The sequence below is a fragment of the Bos indicus x Bos taurus genome, chromosome 23, assembly GCF_003369695.1.
Source record: "Bos indicus x Bos taurus breed Angus x Brahman F1 hybrid chromosome 23, Bos_hybrid_MaternalHap_v2.0, whole genome shotgun sequence".
Classification (NCBI taxonomy): Eukaryota; Metazoa; Chordata; class Mammalia; order Artiodactyla; family Bovidae; genus Bos; species Bos indicus x Bos taurus.
The window spans coordinates 11622731-11641591 of NC_040098.1; the positions used below are offsets into that span (position 1 = coordinate 11622731).

The 18861-nt window shown below is 51.1% G+C and overlaps 1 protein-coding gene across 2 annotated transcripts; it reads left to right on the plus strand.

The window, feature by feature from the left end:
- Window positions 1-1291: 1291 nt before the first annotated feature.
- On the plus strand, window positions 1292-18505 carry CDKN1A (cyclin dependent kinase inhibitor 1A). 2 transcript variants are annotated; one of them, XM_027524457.1, is made up of 4 exons: window positions 1292-1617; window positions 3506-3631; window positions 14777-15223; window positions 16696-18505. In XM_027524457.1, the coding sequence occupies exons 1-4, from the start codon at window positions 1590-1592 to the stop codon at window positions 16743-16745; spliced, it is 651 nt and encodes a 216-aa protein (XP_027380258.1). In that variant the 5' UTR covers window positions 1292-1589; the 3' UTR covers window positions 16746-18505. The 2 variants fall into 2 exon arrangements, with proteins under 2 accessions (XP_027380258.1, XP_027380259.1); XM_027524458.1 differs by lacking the exons at window positions 1292-1617; window positions 3506-3631 and adding an exon at window positions 10211-10319.
- Window positions 18506-18861: the final 356 nt, after the last annotated feature.

Consider the following 18861-nt stretch of genomic DNA (forward strand, 5'->3'; position numbering starts at 1 on the left):
GAGGGAAAGTGTCACAAAATACATGGTACGCGTACCTCATTACTTGCCTAAAATCCTATAAGTTCTGCATCTTGAAACCCATTTGTTCCCAAATGTTTTGGATGAAAGACTGTGGACCTGGATGTTCATGAAAGTGAAAGTGTGTCACTCAGTGGTATCGGACTCTTTGCCACCCCCTGGACTGCAGCCCTGGAGAAGGCGATGGCACCCCACTCCAGCACTCTTGCCTGGAAAATCCCATGGGCGGAGGAGCCTGGTGGGCTGCAGTCCATGGGGTTGCGAAGAGTCGGACACGACTGAGAGACTTCACTTTCACTTTTCACTTTCATGCATTGGAGAAGGAAATGGCAACCCACTCCAGTGTTCTTGCCTGGAGAATCCCAGGGACGGGGGAGCCTGGTGGGCTGCCGTCTACGGGGTCGCACAGAGTTGGACACGACTGAAGCGACTTAGCAGCAGCAGCAGCAGGACTGCAGCCCACCAGGCTCCTCTGTTCATGGACTCCAGACAAGAATACTGGAGTGGGTAGCCATGCCCTTCTCCAGGGGATCTTCCTGACCCAGGGATCGAACCTGGGTCTTCTGCATTGCGAGCAGATTCTTTACTACCTGAGCCACCAGGGAAGTCCAGGATGTTCATAGACTGTCCCTGGAAGGAGATACAAACGACCAGCCGCAACCTCTGGAAGGAAATGGATGGCTGGAGGGCAGGGTTAGGAGGGAATTTTCACTGAGTATCATTTTGTATCTTTGGACTGTACTAACTCCTCAGAAAATAAATAAAGGAATGCATGGGAAAACAAAACCCTCTACTTTTGACTAAACTACAGATAGAATTTTTTAAAAATTTGAGAAGATAAATTACTATGCTGCTGTTATTCTTTACCATCTGAGCCACCAGGGAAGTTCAGGATGTTATTGATGCTGTCAGAGAAATATTTGTCTTCCTGATTCTGCTGATTCCAGTGTATCCTGTTCTCAGAGCTGTTTGTCTGTTGAGCCCTGATTTGAGAATCAAGAGACTTGATTGTCCTTTTCTGAGCCGAGGGCTGAGAAGGTGTCTCCTGGAGCAGCAGGTGGACCCTTGCTCTAGCTTCAGGAGCACGCTCCACAGCCCCAGGCGATTTTTTTTTTTTTTCCTGGTTGGTAGTTGTTATTATTATTTTGAAAGAAGAAGAACAATCATGCAAAGCAAGTAGAAACAGGCTGGGTCAGCTGAAAATACCCACGTGCTCCCTCCTTGGGTCTCCCGGTGATATAATTAGCTGGTTTTATCCAGCGGTGAGTGGGCGGCTTGCTCCCCTGGCAGCCGGCAAGGCCAGAGGATGATGCAACAAAAGGCAAGCCCGGGCAAGGCCGAGCCGGGGCTGTGCCGGCCAAAGATGCTGATGCCATACACTGGGGTGGGGGTGGGGCGGGAATAGCCGGAGTGGTTCGGAGCTGCAGGCGTCTGGGGCACCCGACTGCCTGGGGGGCAAAGCTGGCCTGCTCACTAGGCCTTGTGCTCTCACCCCGCCTGCCCCTTCAGCCTTTCCCCCCACCCCTACTTAGTGACAGACACTATTCCCAGTTCTCTGATTCTCAACTGAGATGGAAGTTCTGCTGAGAACTTCTAGAGGTAAGAAAGGGGCCCTTGTGCTCGGGTAGACTAAATCAGGGTTCCCAAAGCTGTGAGGCTGGAGGGCTGGGAGGTTTCAGTTACTGGGGAGGTTTTTCAAACCCCTGTATCCTTGTGTAGCTGGTTGACCCTCACACAATTTTAATTCAGTAGGTTCAGAAAGGGGGCCAGAAATCGGAAATAAGTTTTTAAAAGAATATTTACTTATTTATTTTTGGCTGCAAGGAGGTCTTGGTTTCCGCATGTGGGATCTTTGTTGCGGTACAGGCTTAGGTAAGTGGGATCTTAGTTCCTTACCAGAGATCGGAACCTTCAGCCCCAGCTTTTGAAGGTTGATTCTTAACCACTGGACCACCAGGGAAGTCCTGGAAATAGGTTCTTAATTGTGTTTAATTATTATTTTAAATAGAGTTAGCTATTAAGAATATATTATGAGGAATAAGCCTATTTTGCATTCAGGGTTGTACACAGCACAACTCCAGGGGGCGCTGTCCACACAGACTCAGATGGTGCTAATGGTGCCCATGGAGGTAGGTGACACAGCAAACCTGCCCCTGTCCCCAGAGGCAGCCACTCTCTTCGTTTCTTGTGTCTTCTTCCAGAGAGATTCAGTGTACTTGTAGGATGTGAACATTTTTCAAAAGGGGGTTGCCCTCTCTCCCATTCCCTATGTTGAGAATCCCTGAGCTGGAGGGCGGATGGTCTGAAAGATGGAGTTCGGCTATCTGCAAAGTGGTAAAGGAGGAGTGGACCTTCCCTTAAGTCTTACCACAGCAGGCCCCCTCTCCCCTACCAGGTCCAGGCTGGGTCCCTATCAAGGACTATCTGCAGGGACTTCCCTGGTGGTCCAGCAGGTAAGAATTTGCCTCCCAGTGCAGGGGATGCTGGTTCGATCCCTGCTTGGGGAGCCGAGATCCCACATGCCACAGAGCCACTAAGCCTGTGCACCTCAGTCAGGGAAGGCTTTGTGCTGCAGGATAGTTCCCATGAGCGGCAACCAAGACCTGATGCAGCCAAATAAATAAATATTTTTTTAAAACTACCTACATTTCAGGCAGTAAAAGGCTTTTTCTCAGTAATCCTCCTAGGTCCCCTGGAGATTTTCAGATGGATTTGCTGAGTAGGGAATTTTCCTGCATTTCGATCCAGTGATTTCTCAGCAGACTTTGATGTTGTCTAGTCAAAACAAAACAAACCAAACTTGTGTACCAGAGGGGGAAATTGGGTCCTGCTGTGTGACTTTATACAAGTCACACTGTCTCTTTGTGTCTTGATTTCTTCCTCTGGGAAATGAGGAGCCTCATGTCTACTGCACCCCCCCCCCCCCCCGCTTTTTTTCAACCTCTCACAAAGGTTGTACCATCATGGATATGAAAGTACCCATTTTTGAACTTCCCTGAAGGTCCAGTGGTTGAGATGCTGCGCTTCCAATGCAGAAGCATTGAAATGCCAGGCATTTGATTCCTGGTTGGGGAACTGAGATCCCATGTGCCTCGTGGCAAGGCCAAGTTAAAAAATAAAAAAATTTAAACAGTACACGTTTTATAGATGAAGATTTGAGGTCCAAGGTCATGCAGCTCAGAGGTGTTCCTGTTCTCCTTGTGGTCAGGTCCAGAAACTCAGCAGGAAAAAACTCTCTTGCGAGAAGGGAGTGGGAAGAGGAAGAAGGGGTTCTGATCCGCCTTGCTCCTTCGCTGTGGCAGAGACGGCTAGCAGATCATCATAGATCTGTGCCCCTAGCCAGGGACTATACAGACCCTTGCATCTAAGTGGGACCACGTGACAAGTTCTTACCAGTGCACTGTGGGTAGGAAATGATGCGTGTTACTTTTGAACCAGGTGTGAAGAAAGGCGTATACCTTCTTCGTGTTCTTCTTTCTTCCTCCAGCTGGAAGCAGAGGTCCTGATGCCCTTGGGCATAGTGGAGCTGCAGGATGGAAAGGGCCTGAGTCCCTGAATCATCGTCACACCTGGAGGTCAGCTACTTGCCAACCAGAACAACTGTATTCATTATGTGAGTGAGACATAAACTATCGGGTTGTCACTGGAATTTGAGAGTTCGTTTATTACAATGGCTAGTGTCACCCTGGGCTTCCCTGGTAGCTCAGCTGGTAAAGAATCCGCCTGCAAAACAGGAGACCCCAGTTCGATTCCTGGGTCAGGAAGATCCCCTGGAGAAGGGCATGGCAACCCACTCCAGTATTTTGCCTGGAGAGTCCCATGGACAGAGGAGCCTGGCGGGCTACAGTCCATGGGGTCGCAGAGTCAGACACGATTGAGCAACTAAGCACAGCAGAGTACAGTGTCATCCTAACACACACTCCCACTTTTCCTTCTCAGCCCTGCACTGAGCCACTTGCTTGTACCCAAAAGGAGACTTTGGTAATCATCCCTCAGAGCAGGTGCAGGGTTGTTAAAAACCACTGAGGGTGGGGAGAGGGAGGCATCATCTCCCCTTAGCTCTGAACTTGGGGCCACCAGCATATGGGGATTGGGTTTGCAGCTGTTACATTCCACAGTGGCCCTAGTAGCATTTTGACTATGTGCAACACTCAGCGCCATCCTAGGGGAGCAAAGATAAGGACAGACAGCTGATAGGAGCGGGGAGCAGAGAGGGAGGGCCCACAACCAGAGCCCTGGGTCTGCCTGGAATCTCTGCCTGTGTCATCTCAGCCAAGCCAGCACTCTTGGGCCCTCCATTTCCCCATCTGTAACATGAGTCTAAAGCACATATCCTGGATGGAAAGTGGGGGAAGGTGGGGATGGTGAGGGGTCAGATAATGGATCTCACTATGCAGTTGGAGGACCCAAACCCAAGATCCTCAGAACTTTGATGTGTGCTGGGGCTTTTTCTTGGAGGGGCTTAAAAATAATTTGTTAGGAAAGAAAATACGAAAGAATGCCCGATTCCTACGTTTGGGGGATCATTCAGAAAGTTATTCTGGGCTAAAGGATCCGGAAGAGGGATGTCCTAATGGCTTTGAACGCTACCTCCAAGGATTGAACTCAGTGTCTATGGGTAGTTCCTCTTGCCACCAAATGTTTATTGACAGGTGTCCGATATCTGACATTCCACCGTTAGTGCTTCATTCCTTTGGATTCCTTTTTTATTCTTCTACAAAAATGCAAGCAGTGATAATCCCAAACATGTGTTCAGTGCTTTAGACTTTTTCCAGGAATCTTAAAAGATACAGACAGGTCCAAACGCCAAACACAGGTGCTTCATTAATCATTTTATCTCCTGACAGGAAGATTGTGGGGGCAATTCTACTCCTGGGTGTATATCCAAGAATAACTTGCACATGTGGCCCAAAGACATGGATAGGAATAATTATAGCAGCCCTATGCATAATAACACAAAATTGGAAATAACCAAAGTGCCCACTGACAGGACATGGGGATCACTGGATGTGAAATAACAGTGAAAATGATTGAGCCCTGTTTAATAACATATTGCTGCATAACAGGCCATGTTAAAACATGGGGCAACCATAATCATTGATTTGCTCACTAGTCTACCATTTAGGCAGGGGCTTATTGAGGATGGCTTGTCTCTACTCCATGTGACTTCAACTGGGGAGGATTAACTGAGGGGGAACAATCAGTGTTTTAATTAATACTCATTTTGGCTGTACTGGGTCTTTGTTACTGTGTGGGTTTTTCTGTAGGTGCAATGATCAGAGGCTCTTCATTGCGGTGCATGGGCTTCTCACTGCAGTGGCTCCTCTTGTTGCAGAACACAGGCTCTAGGGCTTGCTGGGTTAAGTGGTTGTGACACATTGGCTCAGTAGCTGCAGCTCCCAGGCTCTGGAGCACAGATGTACAAGCTTAGTTGCTCTGTGTTATGTGGGATCTTCCTGGATCAGGGATTGAACCCATGTCCCTGAAATTGGCAGGCGGATTCTTTACCACTGAGCTACCAGGGAAGTCCCAAGATCAGCTTTTAAGATGGTCCACTCATGTGGTTGGACTGGATGCTGGCTGTCAGCTAGGAGATCAGCTGGAGCTATTGTGTGTGTGGAAGTAGCCTTCTTGTATTGCATGTGACCTCCACGTGACTTCTCTTAGCCTGGTGGTCTCAAAGTAATCAGACTTCTCAGGTGGAGTCTCAATATCCCCAAGAATGCAAAAGCAGAAGTTGCTGGATCTTTTTGAGGCTTAGGCCTAGAATAGGCACAGAATAACCCATTCTATGGGTTGAAAGAGTCATAAAGTCAGATTCAATTGCAAAAGAATGTGAATAACCAGAGCTGTACTTTGTGTGCCACAAACTTGCACAAGCACAACCACCCATAGCCATATGGATAAATCGTAGGTAAGTTATGCTGCAGGAGCAAATAAGCTTCGCATTTCAGTGATTTCATGTAACAGTGGATTATTTCTTCCTCACATACATATCTTAAAAATATATATTATTTGGCTGCGCTGGGTCTTAGTTGCTGCACCCAGAATCTTCACTGTGTCACGTGGGCTCTCTTGTTACGGTGCACACACTCCCTAGTGGTGGTGCACGGGCTTAGTTGTTCCATGGCGTGTGGGATCTTAGTTCCCTGACCAGGGATCAACCCACATCCCTTGCATGGCAAGGTGGATTCTTAATCACCGGACCACCAGGGAAGTCCAGTCACAAACATATCTTATACAAGCTGGTGGAGTGCTTGGCCCCACACAGCCAGCCAGTTAGGAACTTAGGCTAATAGAGGATCTACCACACTGAGATGGCACCATCTGGGACATGAGGCCTCACTTTTGCCACAGCCATGGAGGACAGAAAGGCTGGAGAATTTCACTTGACCTCAGCTCTAAAGATACACATGTCACTTAGGTTCACATCTCATTGGCTAGAACTAATCACATTACCCTGCCTAAATTACAAGTTTCCCATAGATAAATGGAAGAGCATTACTATTCCAGTCACGTGTAATAAAACTATTGAAAACAAAGAACAGTTCAACATAAAATTCAAGATAGCGTTTACTTTGGGGTGGGCGGAGGAGTCAGCATAGAGGAAGTCACAGGAAGGTATTAATAGCAATTATTTGTAATACTCTAATCCATGGGTTGAGCAGTGAGTATTGATTATACTATTTTTAATGAATAAATGAGTAAATAGATGAATGAAATAAAAGAGAGGGCTCAGAAGCAGCGGCACTGAAGCATAACCTCAGAGTGCAGGCCAAAAATAGCTCTTCCATAAATATTCACTGAGCTGTGGTTGAGGCTGCTAGGCCTTGAGGGTACAAAGATGAATAAAATATAGGCTCATCCCCTCTGGATTCCCAGCTCAGAGGATGCAGTAGGCACATGAACCAGAAAAACCAGCAAAGCACAGTGGAGTGGACTGCTTACCAGGAACTTTGGGAGCCAGAGAAAGAAAGTCTTACCCCAGGCGGTCATGTAGGTTGGGTCATGTAGGTTGGGTCATGAAGGATCAATAGGAGTTCAATAGGTGGAGAAGGAAGTGGAGGTGGGGTATATTGGTCAGGGACACTCATTCTGGGAAGAGTGAACAATATATACAAAGGCACAGATAGCCCTTCATTCCTTAGGTGGCCTGTGTTCACAGCATTTCCTCACCACCTTCTAGTCCCTAAATGATCTGATCAACTCATTCATACTGTGCTATGCCACCCAGAACCCTACGCAGGACCTGCACATTCAATATCCCCACTGATTTCTATGTGCCAGGCACTATGCTAAGCATTTTGCTTATATGATTTTATTTAATGAAGAGCAGAACTTAATGCCAAAGAAATGAATTTCTAATGGTGAAATTTCAGACTTAGATAAGATGAAATCTTTAGCTTAGGGAAGCTGGAAGTATTTGTGTGGCATGAATTCTGTCACAAATTCCTCTGCCTCACCGTATGTTCAGTCCTGATCTTTGTACTGGCTGGGTAAAGCCCCTGGAAGGTCAGGAGGTGGGGTGGGAGGAGTTCCCAATCTTATTCTTCAAAAAAAAAAAAGCAAGTGGGACTTCTGCTCAATAATATAATAATGTCTCTGTTCTGCCTCTTCTCTGGGGTCTCACTTCTTGGGAGCCTGTGTGGAGGTGAATTCCTCTGAAAGCTCTCTGCCCCTGTTAGGGACTCCCCAGGCCTTTTCTGAGAAATAGTGACATTGTTCCTAGCACTTCCCCTCCCTTCCTGGGTAGCTCCTGTGGCCACCATTGAGTTTTCCTCACATCCTCCTTCTTCGGGCTAGGGCTTTTCTAACTTTCCTTTCCATCATCACTTCCCTCCTGGATGAGACTAATCTGGGTCCTCTCGTTCCTCAGGCTCAACCTCTTTACATCCCTAAGCCTCCTGCTTCCTTAGGAGCAGACCTGGCATCAGGCTGCAGGCCCGACTAGCATTCACGCCTTTGGGAACATGTCCTAACATGTTGAGCCCTGGCATAGAAGAAGATGGTGGCTGTTTTGTCCTTGGGACTGCCTGCTTTTAGACAAGAGTGGGGTTTTAGACAAGAGGAGACCCCCAAAGACCCCGGAGAGACCTTGGTCTGCATTTCTCTGAACAGAATATGTGATTTGCCTCAGACCCCTTGGGACTGGTCTGGGATCTGTTGTGTACCTGCATGCCTCTCTGTGTGTGTATGTGTGTGTGTGTATTTTGGGACTTGGATCTTGAGTGTGGCTTTTATCAACCTGCTTCTTTGCCTCTTTAGGGCAGAAGCCCTCTCTTAAGAGCAAACCTGGCTACACATTCAAGTGAATGCTTGGAAACTTTTTTTTTAAGTGCTGAACAGTACTAGACACCAGTAGGTGCTTAATAAATATTTGTTGAGTTCTGTTGTGGTGGTGGTGAGTTAAAAATTATTAAAAAAAAAAAAATCACTTCCCCAAAAAACAACAAAAAGAATTATTTCATTGTGAAGCTCAGGGCCATAAAACTAATTCAATACAAGCCGTCATTAAATTTTTTTTCCCCAAAGTAAACAGATAGACAATGTCAAGTCTATTTACGATGTCTGAAAGCCAAGGGGATTCGAGACAGTAGGAGGATGTGCCCGTCCTGTGCTGGACATTTGACACCCAGCCTTTGGGTGGTGTGGGCACGGGTGTGTTGGAGGTAGGGAGGGTGGAACTGGGAGAGGAGAGGGCTGGTCCTGGGGTCTTGGCCTGTTTGAGGTTCTTCCAAAGTCCACCTACAATTCTGGCCTGACTCCAATATCAGGCAGGCAAGGGGGTCTGGTAAAGGGTCCTCCCACCCCTCCCCGGGCTCCTGTCCCAGCAGTAGAGGAGAAGCAGGCCTGTCCTCCCTGAGGTCAGCTGCTTTGGGGGAAGAAGACTGGGCATGTCTGGGCAGAGATTTCCAGACGCCGAACAGCCCTAGAGGTCAGTAATTGTAGCTGCTTCCAGCCTGCATTCTATATTTTAGTTGATTTCTGTTCAGATTAACACTCTGTTCTCTGCAATTTTTTTACAAGCAGAAATCGAAAATGTTTCAGATGAAGGAAGGAAGCCAAGGTGGGGTACAAGTGGGGATGGGGAGCAGCAAGGCACCTCACTTGCTTTTGCATCTGTTGGAAGCACTGGTTGGCCTTTCGAGAATTGCTTTCATCCATGTCACCTCAGTGTATTGCCTGGAAATGACGGGTGCTGGGCATATCTTGCATTCTAAAGCTGCTGAAACAGAGAGGGCAATAAGCAGAGAGCTCTGGATGAGAAGCAAAAGGTCTGTGTTCTAACCATCACCATTGATTTGCTGTATCCCCTGAGTCAGGCCTCTGAGCCTCCCTTTCCAGCAGTGTATGTGGTGGGTGGGGATTACCCAGGAGATGACTCACCCACCCAATCCTCCCCTTCCCAGCCCGCAAATCCACGGCAATTTCTTCTGCTAAGGTGAGATACAGGCGGTGAGGAGGAGGGGGTGGGAAGCTTAGCTCAGTGTCCCATTTCCCCTGGAGACCAGGTTAGCCCTTGCTTATCAGTGTCCCCAATTCCGTCCTTCCCTGGAGCATTTGACAAATAACTTCTCACCCCTTTAGTTCTGTGGGCTTCGGTCGGTTTCCTCTTCTGAGAAATACGGGGAATTGAACCCTCTTCTGTGAAACAAAGGGAATTGAATCCGTTATGGCCTCCAAAAATGCTTTGTTGGGGTCTCTGGGTGCCTCAGGTGATGGGGAGAGGTGGTGTAGTGAGGGACCCATGGTGGTAGAGTGGGGCTTTTCTGGGAATTGCAAAGTGAAGTGTTCTTTTTAAAAAAAGGATTTTTTTTCTTTATTAATGTCACTCCTCGTGGTTTATTCAGGTGCTCGGGGTAAATCCTTGCCCAGAGTCAGTCGGTGGTGGGTCAGAGAGGGGCTAGTCCGTCCGGTCCCAATAGCGCCGCCGTCGCGTTGCTGGGAGGTCCAACTCGCCCTCCCCACCCCCACCCTCCGCACTGGGGGAAAAAAACAAACAGAACTGGGACTCAGTTAGTGCGGAAATATGTCAAGTGCACAAACCCAGGCGCGGAGAGTGGGAAGGAGGGAAGCGCGCCCTTGCAGCCTGTGAGGTTGGCAGCGGAGTCACCAGGGAGCCGCCGGAGCAGAAGCGCCGCTGTGGGCGGAGCGGCCGGTCCCGCCTCCCGCCTCTTTATAAGCCCGGCGCCCGGCGCCCGGCGGCGCCAGCTGAGGTGTGAGCAGCGGCTGGAGACCGTGGTTGGGAGACCCGGCGCCGCGCGCAGATTCACGGAGACGTCCCGAGACCCCCAGAAGAGGTGAGGGAACCGGGGCGGGCCAGCGAGGATCCCGAGCTGAGGCTCCCGAGCCGAGCCGAGCGAGTCCGCGTGTTTGTCCGTGCCCCTCGGGGGTGTGTGTCCGTGGGGGCGCGTGTGTCCTGTGTTCACAGGTGAATGGCGCGCGGGGCCCTGCGCGCGGGTCTCAGTTTGGGGCACACCAGGGGCTTCGAGTGCGCGTGCGGGGACAGGGCCCGGGATGCGTCGGAGGCTCCGGGAGCGGAGAAGGCGCCCAAGTACCAGGGATCTCCCCTCTGCGATCCCTCCCCTGGAAACTCCGCCGGGGCGAGGGAAGGCGTGGACCCGCCGAGGGTGCACCCGGGGCTCCAGGCTCGGCGCGCTCGCTCCGTGGAGAGGAAGCCCGGTACGCGCAGGGCTCCGGGAGGGGCGGGGAAAGCCAAGCCGAACAGGTTCATCTGGGATCCATTCCTGGGCGGTTCTCAGATCCGATCGGTGTCGTCCCGGCCCAGAACCGAGGTCGGAGTCCCCGGTGCTGCTGAGGTCAGCTCCGGCTGTGTCCTGGGCCCCTGGGAACGTGTCGGGATACGTTCCTTAAGAGTAATCTGGGAGGTGACTCACGGTGACAAGAAGACCCCGGGGAACGAGTCGGGTGACATCAGAACTCCGCCAGGGCTGGGAGACTGTGGCTCCGCCAGAAGTCCCTTCCCTACTTCTCCACGGTCTCTGTCCCCCCGCGCCGCCACCATCAGCACAGTGACCTATTTGGCTGGCACAGAGTGTTCCCAGGGAAACCGGACACCGGGAGGTCCAAGACCGGGTGTCCGGTCCCTGCCCCGAGGCGCGCCCTCTGGGACCCGAAGCCGCGGCCGGGCGCAGGGTGGGCTTGCGCCAGCCTGTCAGTTAGCGAAGCCCCGAAGCCGGACCTACCTCTTTCTCACCGCTGCCGGGAGAATCCCGGCCCAGCCTGCCCTTGGGTCGGCCGGACGGAGTCGGGGTCCGGAGCCGAGCTCTGCTCTGCGGCGCGGTGGGGGCACGCAGCCCCCAACGGGGGCGGTGGGGGGAGGGAAGGAGAGGTCATGTGTTGTGAGGGATGGGGCTTCGGGGTGCGTCTGTGCTCTGGGCCTCCGTCACCTGCTTTCGGGCGCTCCAGGCGGCCCCAACCCAGTCCGGAATTGCCTCTCCAAGGACGACAGGGCTGAGCAGAGCAGGGCGATTCGCTCTTCGGACGCCACCGCCCAGCGCGGACTGTAGTGCGTCCGCCTTGTCTGGGGCCCTCGGGGGACACTTGCGCTCTCCCCGTAGGGACAAGAATCCTAGAAATGGGTTTGGTGCTTTAGGGCGCCCGGGCAGCTCCCTCCCTCCTTCCCCTTCCTCCACGTTGCGTTTCGGGGAGGACTTAAGAGCGGTTTTGTTTTCGTTGCTCCCGTCTATTTTTATTTTTCAGGGATCTGACTCATCCCTTGCTTTGGGCGTGGAGATAAGGTGGAGGGACCAGATCTCGGCGCGCCTGTGCGTGCGTGCTGTGTGTGTGTGTGTGTGTGTACGGGCGTGCGCGCGTGTGTTTCACAAGAGGCGGCGCGAGAGCGCGCTGTTTCCCAATAGTGGCGGGCGTTTCGGAAGCCTGACTAGCTCAGCGTGACGTGTTCGCGGCCCCCAAGCCCCCTCCCACTCCCCCTCCCCACCCCAGGGTGACGTGCAGCGGGAGTGGAAGCGAAGTTTTGGCGGGCGGGGAGCGCTTTGCAGGAAACTGACTCATCACAGCTTGCTGCCGGCCTCCCAGGCTCTGCCCACGCAGCTCCCCCTCCGCGCGTGATTTCCTGGAGACCGGCGCCCTCTTCTGGCCACATCGCTAATAGCTAATCCGCCTTCCCGCGGAATGAGGCTTCACTGGCCTTTGCTTCCCAATGTAATCTACTCTAGTACTGATGCTGAGTCTTAGCCCACTCCTCTCTTAAAAGTAGTGCCCCCATTGGATCTGCAGTGTTTACTGAGTGCTTACTGATTATTTGGGAATGAAAATATGGTTGAAGTCCAAGGCATGATAAAACCCTAGCAGGGTTCCTCCTCTTGCCAATGGGGACCTGAGATCCGTAGTGTCTGTTCAAGCCATTCTGTGTGTTCCGTCTTGGCTGGCATCCCAAGCATGCCCATCTGGAGAACTGTCAAGCCCTTGAATTTAATTGTCTGGGGAAAAAGGGGCCTGTCAAATCTACATTTTGAAAAAGCTCCTCAAGTGGTTTTGATGGGTCTCTCTGGTGAGGAAACCTCAAAATTAGAGAGGGAGTAGGGTTCAACACCAGAACGCAGAACACAGGGTGTTCAGGGCTGGGTTCAAATCCTGGCTGTGCCACTGGTGAGCTGTGAGACCTTGGGAAACTTACTTAATTTCTCTGAGCCTTGGTTACCTCTTCTGTAAAAAGAGCTGATATACCCATTTCTTCCAAAAATTAATATCCATAAACTTTTTTACAACAGCCCTTGGCACATAAAATACCTAAATAAATCTCAATCCTTACCCCTGAAGAGAGTGAGCAAAGGTTATTTGTGGGCTTTGTCCACTGTGCTATTTAACCCCTCTCTATGTGGCAGCTTGAGTAGACACTATTGATCTTTTTCACTGTGTGGGTTCAGAGCAAGTCTTAAAACTCTTGCCCTTTAAACTTGGTCAGAGGTTGTCTAGTGCCTTCCCCTCCCCTGTGTGTTGAGACTTGGAGTTGTGGGCTTCACTCACTGTGAGAGGTGGAGTGGGGACAGGTAGATGTGGTGTGGGTCCGGGGCTTCCTGCCCCAGGAGGACACTCAGCAGGGCTTTCACCCTCAGAGCCTGCAAATCAGGACTTGCCCCCAGGAAAACCCAGTCCCTGTTAAAGTCATGCAGGCGCTCAGCCCTGGAGTCAAGCCAGAGCCGGGCAGGGAGGTGCCAGCACCCCTCCTGGGCAAGCTCACCTTCAGTTTTCCCTCTCCTAAAGTGGGAGGAGAGGAACCAGGTAGACCGGTGCCTTTAATTTTCTTTGCCTGCAAAACGGGTTCCTTGGATGCAGGCAGAATGGGGCAGGGGCTTCCAGGTTGTCTAGACTTCGGGTCACCTGATGTGCCTGGCAGGATGTGGCTCAGCCTGGGAGAAATCATTGCTCTGCCCTGCCCTGCCTAGCTCCTCCTTACCCGCAGGCTGCCTGCCTGATGACATCCTTGGGAAAGGCCCTCAGCCCACAACACCTGTCAGCTGCTGTCTGAAAAAGGTGGTGGCCCAGGTGGAGTGATGGGGAGGAGTCAGCCAGAACTAAAGGCAGAGAGAAATAACATTCTCCAAACACTTTCTCTGTACTTGGTACTGCTCAGAGGGCGTTATCTACAACCGCTTAGCGAATCCTCACATCTGGCCTCTGAGACATTCGCTATTGTTATCTCCTTCTAGAACTGACACCAAAAATAGATGTCCCTTTCATCATAGGCGATTGGAATGTAAAAGTAGGAAGTCAGGAGGTACCTGGAGTTACAGGCAAGTTTGGCCTTGGAGTACAAAGTGAAGCAGGGTAAAGGCTAATGGAGTTTTGTCAAGGGAACGCACTAGTCATAGCAAACACCATTGTCCAGCATACATAAGAGACAACTCTACACATGGACATCTCCATCTTATAGAGGAGGAAAACAGAACCCAGAGAAGTTAAGCCACTTGTCGAAGGTCGCCCAGCAGAACCTGGATTCCAACCCAAGTGGCCTGGTTCCAGAGCCCTCACCTTTAACCACCAAGATACAGCCGTTCAACTGCCTCGCCTGGTGGGGCCTGCCAATCGTTTCCTTGAGCCTGCATCTATAGCCCTGCTCTTTAGACATGTATGCAGTCCCATTTTACAGATGAGGAAACTGAGGCCAGGGGACTTGAAGTGACTCTTTGAAAGTTGAGGTAGGAAGTGGCAGAGCGAGGACTAGAACCCAGGTGCTTTTTAACCCTAAAATCCAGAGTAGTTTTAAGTAACTGAGCAGGATTAGTCCACATGAGCATCTAGACAGAGGGATTTGAGAGGAGGCATCCATTTACTTGGGAATTGACCTCCCTGGCCAGCCGGGCCTGGAGTTAGGAAACTGCTGGACTGACAATTCACACATCCCTGGGGGCATTCACACCCATGAGGGACACCTCAGGGGGAAAAACAAATTGATTTTAGCTGATAACACCCGGTGGTAAACAGGACCCTGATCCCTGCTATTGCAATAAACTTGCCTTTGTTGACATAAACTTGCCCTTCAGCTGCCCACTCCCGCAGTGACCTGGGGGTGTCAGCCTGACTGACTCTGCCCCTCACACCCTCTCTGTGGGTGGAGGTTGGGAGAGCCTGTGGGAGGAACCGGAGAGCCCCTCTCACCTCCCTTTCTAGTAAGGAGACTGCGCCTGAGGTTATGCAGTGGCGTGGCCGGGAGAGGAGCATCCGACTTCCCGAGCGTCTCACTTATGTGCCCCGGGTCTTTCTTGTGTTCCAGCCACAGGTGCCATGTCTGAGCTGTCCAGGGACGCGCATCAAATCCCCCGCAGCAGCAAGGCCTGCCGCTGCCTCTTTGGTCCAGTGGACAGCGAGCAGCTGCGCCAGGACTGCGACGCCCTCATGGCCAGCTGCGTGCAGGAGGCCCGAGAGCGGTGGAACTTCGACTTTGTCACCGAGACGCCGCTGGAGGGGGACTTCGCCTGGGAGCGCGTGAGGGGCCTCGGCCTGCCCAAGCTCTACCTGCCCGTGGGGCCCCGAGACGACCTGGGAGGGGGCAAGCGGCCGAGCCCCTCATCCGCCCTGCTGCAGGGCACGTCTCAGGAGGACCACTTGGACCTGTCGCTGTCCTGCACCCTCGTGACTCGCTCCCCCGAGCGGCCCGAGGGGACCCCCGGTGGGCCTGGCCCCTCCCAGGGCCGGAAACGGCGGCAGACCAGCATGACAGGTGAGGACGGGAGCAGAGGAGGAGGCGGCAAGGGATTAGGACTCCCAGAACTCACTGCAAGGGCTGACCTATCTGGCCCAGCTTACTCATCGATCTGAGAGGGGAGAAACAGGCCCAGAGAGGGGAAGTGGCTTGCCTGAGGTCACACAGCAAGTCTACTACCAAGACCAATTAGGTGACATTTATTTGGAACATTGACTATGTGCCAGGCTCTTTGATAAGTGTCTAGATTTATTTTAGTCCTTATAGTGATCTAATATCATAGGACATTCTTGGCATCCTTTTACAGGCAAAGGAACAGGACTCTGAGAGGTAGAATGATTTGCCTAAGGTCCCACGCTGAATTTGCCGTGGAGAGTAAAAGAATGATAATTTCCTGGCTGCCTTATGCAAACTTAACTCGCCTTCCCCTTCATACGTACACACCTTCACCTGCACTTCTCAGCCTATTTTTCTCTTTTTGGCACTTTTTAAACTATCAACAGCTACTTACGTATTTGGATATAGTCCATCTCCCCAAATAGGATCCTATCTTTACAAGAAAGAAATCTGTATCTCTCTTGTTCATAACTGAATCCTCAGCACCTTGGATGGTGTGTGACACACAGAAGGTGCTTGAGGAAAATGGAATAAGTGAGGCTGGCAGTTGAACACTAACGATGCCAGGCCTTCGGCCAACGTCTTTTTATTTTTAACTTTACAAATGTATTACCGTTATTATTTTGGCTGTACGGCTTGTGGGATCTTAATTCCCTGAGCAGGGATAGAACCCAGGCCACCTCCGTTGAGAGCAAGGAGTCTTAGCCACTGGACCACCAGGGAAGACCCAACCAAGGTCTTTCCAGAAACATCTCATTTAATCCTCCGAGCACCGTACCAGTGTTATCCTCATTTTATAGGTGAGGAAATGGAAGCTTGGAGCAGTGCAGCCAAGAATCCTGCAGCACATTTGCAGCTGGGTCAAAACTAACAATAATAATAATAATAATAACTAACCTTTGTATGGCTCAGACATCATGCGGAACACTTTTCCTGGATCAAATAATGGGATCTCCAAAGCAGTGCTCTCTGATAGATCAGGCTCTGCAAAGCAGCAGATGCCTAGTACCGCTGGTCACATAGCACTGCTGAGTGCTTGCCATGAGGAACTTTTAGTTAAATTTTTCTTTTAGTTTAATGTTAGTTAATTTAAACAGCCACCTAGGGTTAGCAGCCACTGCATTTGGGCAGCTTGGCTTAAAGCAGGCCCATGGATGTAAAGTTTGTTATTGATCACCTCTGTGAAGCGTGGGGAGATGTTCTGTCTGTATGTAGCCCTCAGGGAGATGGGCTAGAAGTTTCCAGAGTTCTGGGCAGTATGTCTCTCTGGCCCTGGGGAGGGGTCCCTGGTCCCTCTGCAGTTTGCACTGGGCGGGTGGCTCTGCTGGGCCCTCTTCCTCCTGGCCTGGCTGACGTCTGTTCTCTCTCCCCAGATTTCTACCACTCCAAACGCAGACTGATCTGCTCCAAGAGGAAGCCCTAACCCCACTGCTGGAAGCACGTCCTCGTGGGAACAAGGGGGCCACTGCGGGCCTCTTCTGTACCTTTTGCCTTGGGCCTTCAGTTTGTGCGTCTTAATTATTATTTGTGTTTTAATTTAAACGCCTCCTCTTGTACATACCCTGCTTGCTGCCACCCTTCCCACACCCCCAGCCTCTGGCATTAGAATTATTTAAAAAAGACAAAAATTAGCAGAAAAAATAGGCTTATTAGATTGCTAGGTATTTTTATTATATGAACCGTTATTTAAACCCTCTTCATCCTTTGCTCAGAGAAGGCAATGGCAACCTGTACTCCAGTACTCTTGCCTGGAAAATCCCATGGGCAGAGGAGCCTGGTGGGCTGCAGTCCATGGGATCGCTAAGAGCCGGACACGACTGAGCAACTTCACTTTCACTTTTCACTTTCCTGCATTGGAGAAGGAAATGGCAACCCACTCCAGTGTTCTTGCCTGGAGAATCCCAGGGATGAGGGAGCCTGGTGGGCTGCATGGGGTCGCATGGAGTCGGACACGACTGAAGCGACTTAGCAGCAGCAGCAGCAGCATCCTTTGCTTTCCTCATCCTCGCTTCTCTGAGGCTGGCGTGACCCCCATTCTCTGAGTGGCACTCTCTGGAGGGGCCTGGCTCCCTCCCCCGCTGCCATCTGCTGGGTGTTACGAAGTCCTGCCCCCTCTTTCCTGCATTCTCAGACCTGAATTCCTTACAATCTGAGAAGTAAATAGATAGCACTTTGAAGGGGGCCCAACAGAGTTGGAGGCGTCATCAAAACTTTGGGTTCCCCTTGCCCCCTCTAAGGTTGGGCAGGGTGACCCTGAAGTGGGCACAGCCTGGAAATGGGGCTGGGGGATTGGACACCCTCCTGGCCCTTGATTCCCACCTCTGTCCTGTGAAGGCATGGGGAAGGTAGGGGCCCGTAGCAAACCACCCCTGCCTCCCCACTCTCCTCTGACCCCCATCCTCAGGGGAGCCAGTCTCAGTGTTTGGCTTCCCTGTGCCCTGCATTTTTCCAGGAGCCCCAGAGGCCCCTGTTTCCCAGCCAGGCTCTCAGTCCCTCTCTGCTCCTCCCCCTTCCTCCATGCCCTTTCCCCTTAGTATCTTCTCAGCCCTGGGTGGCAGCTCTGGGGGGTGCCCTAACCCCCAACTCAGTGGACTGGAAGGGGGAGGGACATGCTAGGCGTAGGGTTCCCCAGTTCTACCTCAAGCAGCGACTGCCCCCTCCTCTTAGCTCTTGGGGTGGGGGTCCTGGGTGGTCGGGCAGGCCTCCTTGAATGGGATCTCTGTGTTAGGGGTAGGTGGGTGAGGAGCAGATTTTTCCAGGAGGGACAGTGTGACACCAGCCCCTGGAACTCGTCCAAGGACTTTTTCCATTTGCCCCACCCCTTCCCCCATTTCATTGCACTTTGAATAACAGCTGAAGGAGTCAGATGGCGGGAGCAGAGGCTGTGGGTAGGATATGCTAAGTGGGCAAATATGGGTCTGGGAGATGTGAGTCGTTGTCTTTCCTGGCGCTGAACCACTTGGTGGGTCTGACCCCAGACACCTTCCAGCTCCTGTAGCATCCTGGCCTGGACTATTTTCTCCTGGCTCCCATATGTCCAGTTTTTTCTGTCTCCACCTAGACTGGAAGCCTCTCAAGGGCAGGGAATAAGTCCTGTACTGCTCTGTACGCTTCAAAGCCCCACCCACAGTGCTGAGTATACAGCAGGTGCTCAATAAATATTCCTGATGACTTTACTTGTAATATTAGTGTTGTGGTTGATATACTTTACTATTTATAAGAGCAAGTAGGTGGAGGTTTTTTTAATTACATAAGCACTTCAAAAAAAACAAAAACAAAAAAACAGTTTAGCAAAAGAAAGACCAAGACCATAGAACAAAAAGCAGACAATAACAAAACGATAAGTCATCACACATCTACAGATCACCACTGTCAGCATTTTGGGTTCTTGTCTGTGGTTTTTTAAAAGTAAAGAATATATTGTGACTCATCAGAAAAAGTGCAAATTACAAAAAGATATAAAATGCAAATTATAAGATATAAAAGATATAAAAATGCAAATTACAAAAAAAAATGCAAAATCACAATAAGATACCAGT

What these genes read in the sequence shown, in the direction of transcription:
- CDKN1A (XM_027524457.1), top strand. Translation starts at nt 1,590, where the DNA reads ATGGAAGTTCTGCTGAGAACTTCTAGAG. An exon ending in TCTGCTGAGAACTTCTAGAG is followed by an intron (nt 1,618 to 3,505) that starts GTAAGAAAGGGG and finishes TTCTTCCTCCAG; the next exon opens with CTGGAAGCAGAGGTCCTGAT. An exon ending in GCGGCAGACCAGCATGACAG is followed by an intron (nt 15,224 to 16,695) that starts GTGAGGACGGGA and finishes CTCTCTCCCCAG; the next exon opens with ATTTCTACCACTCCAAACGC.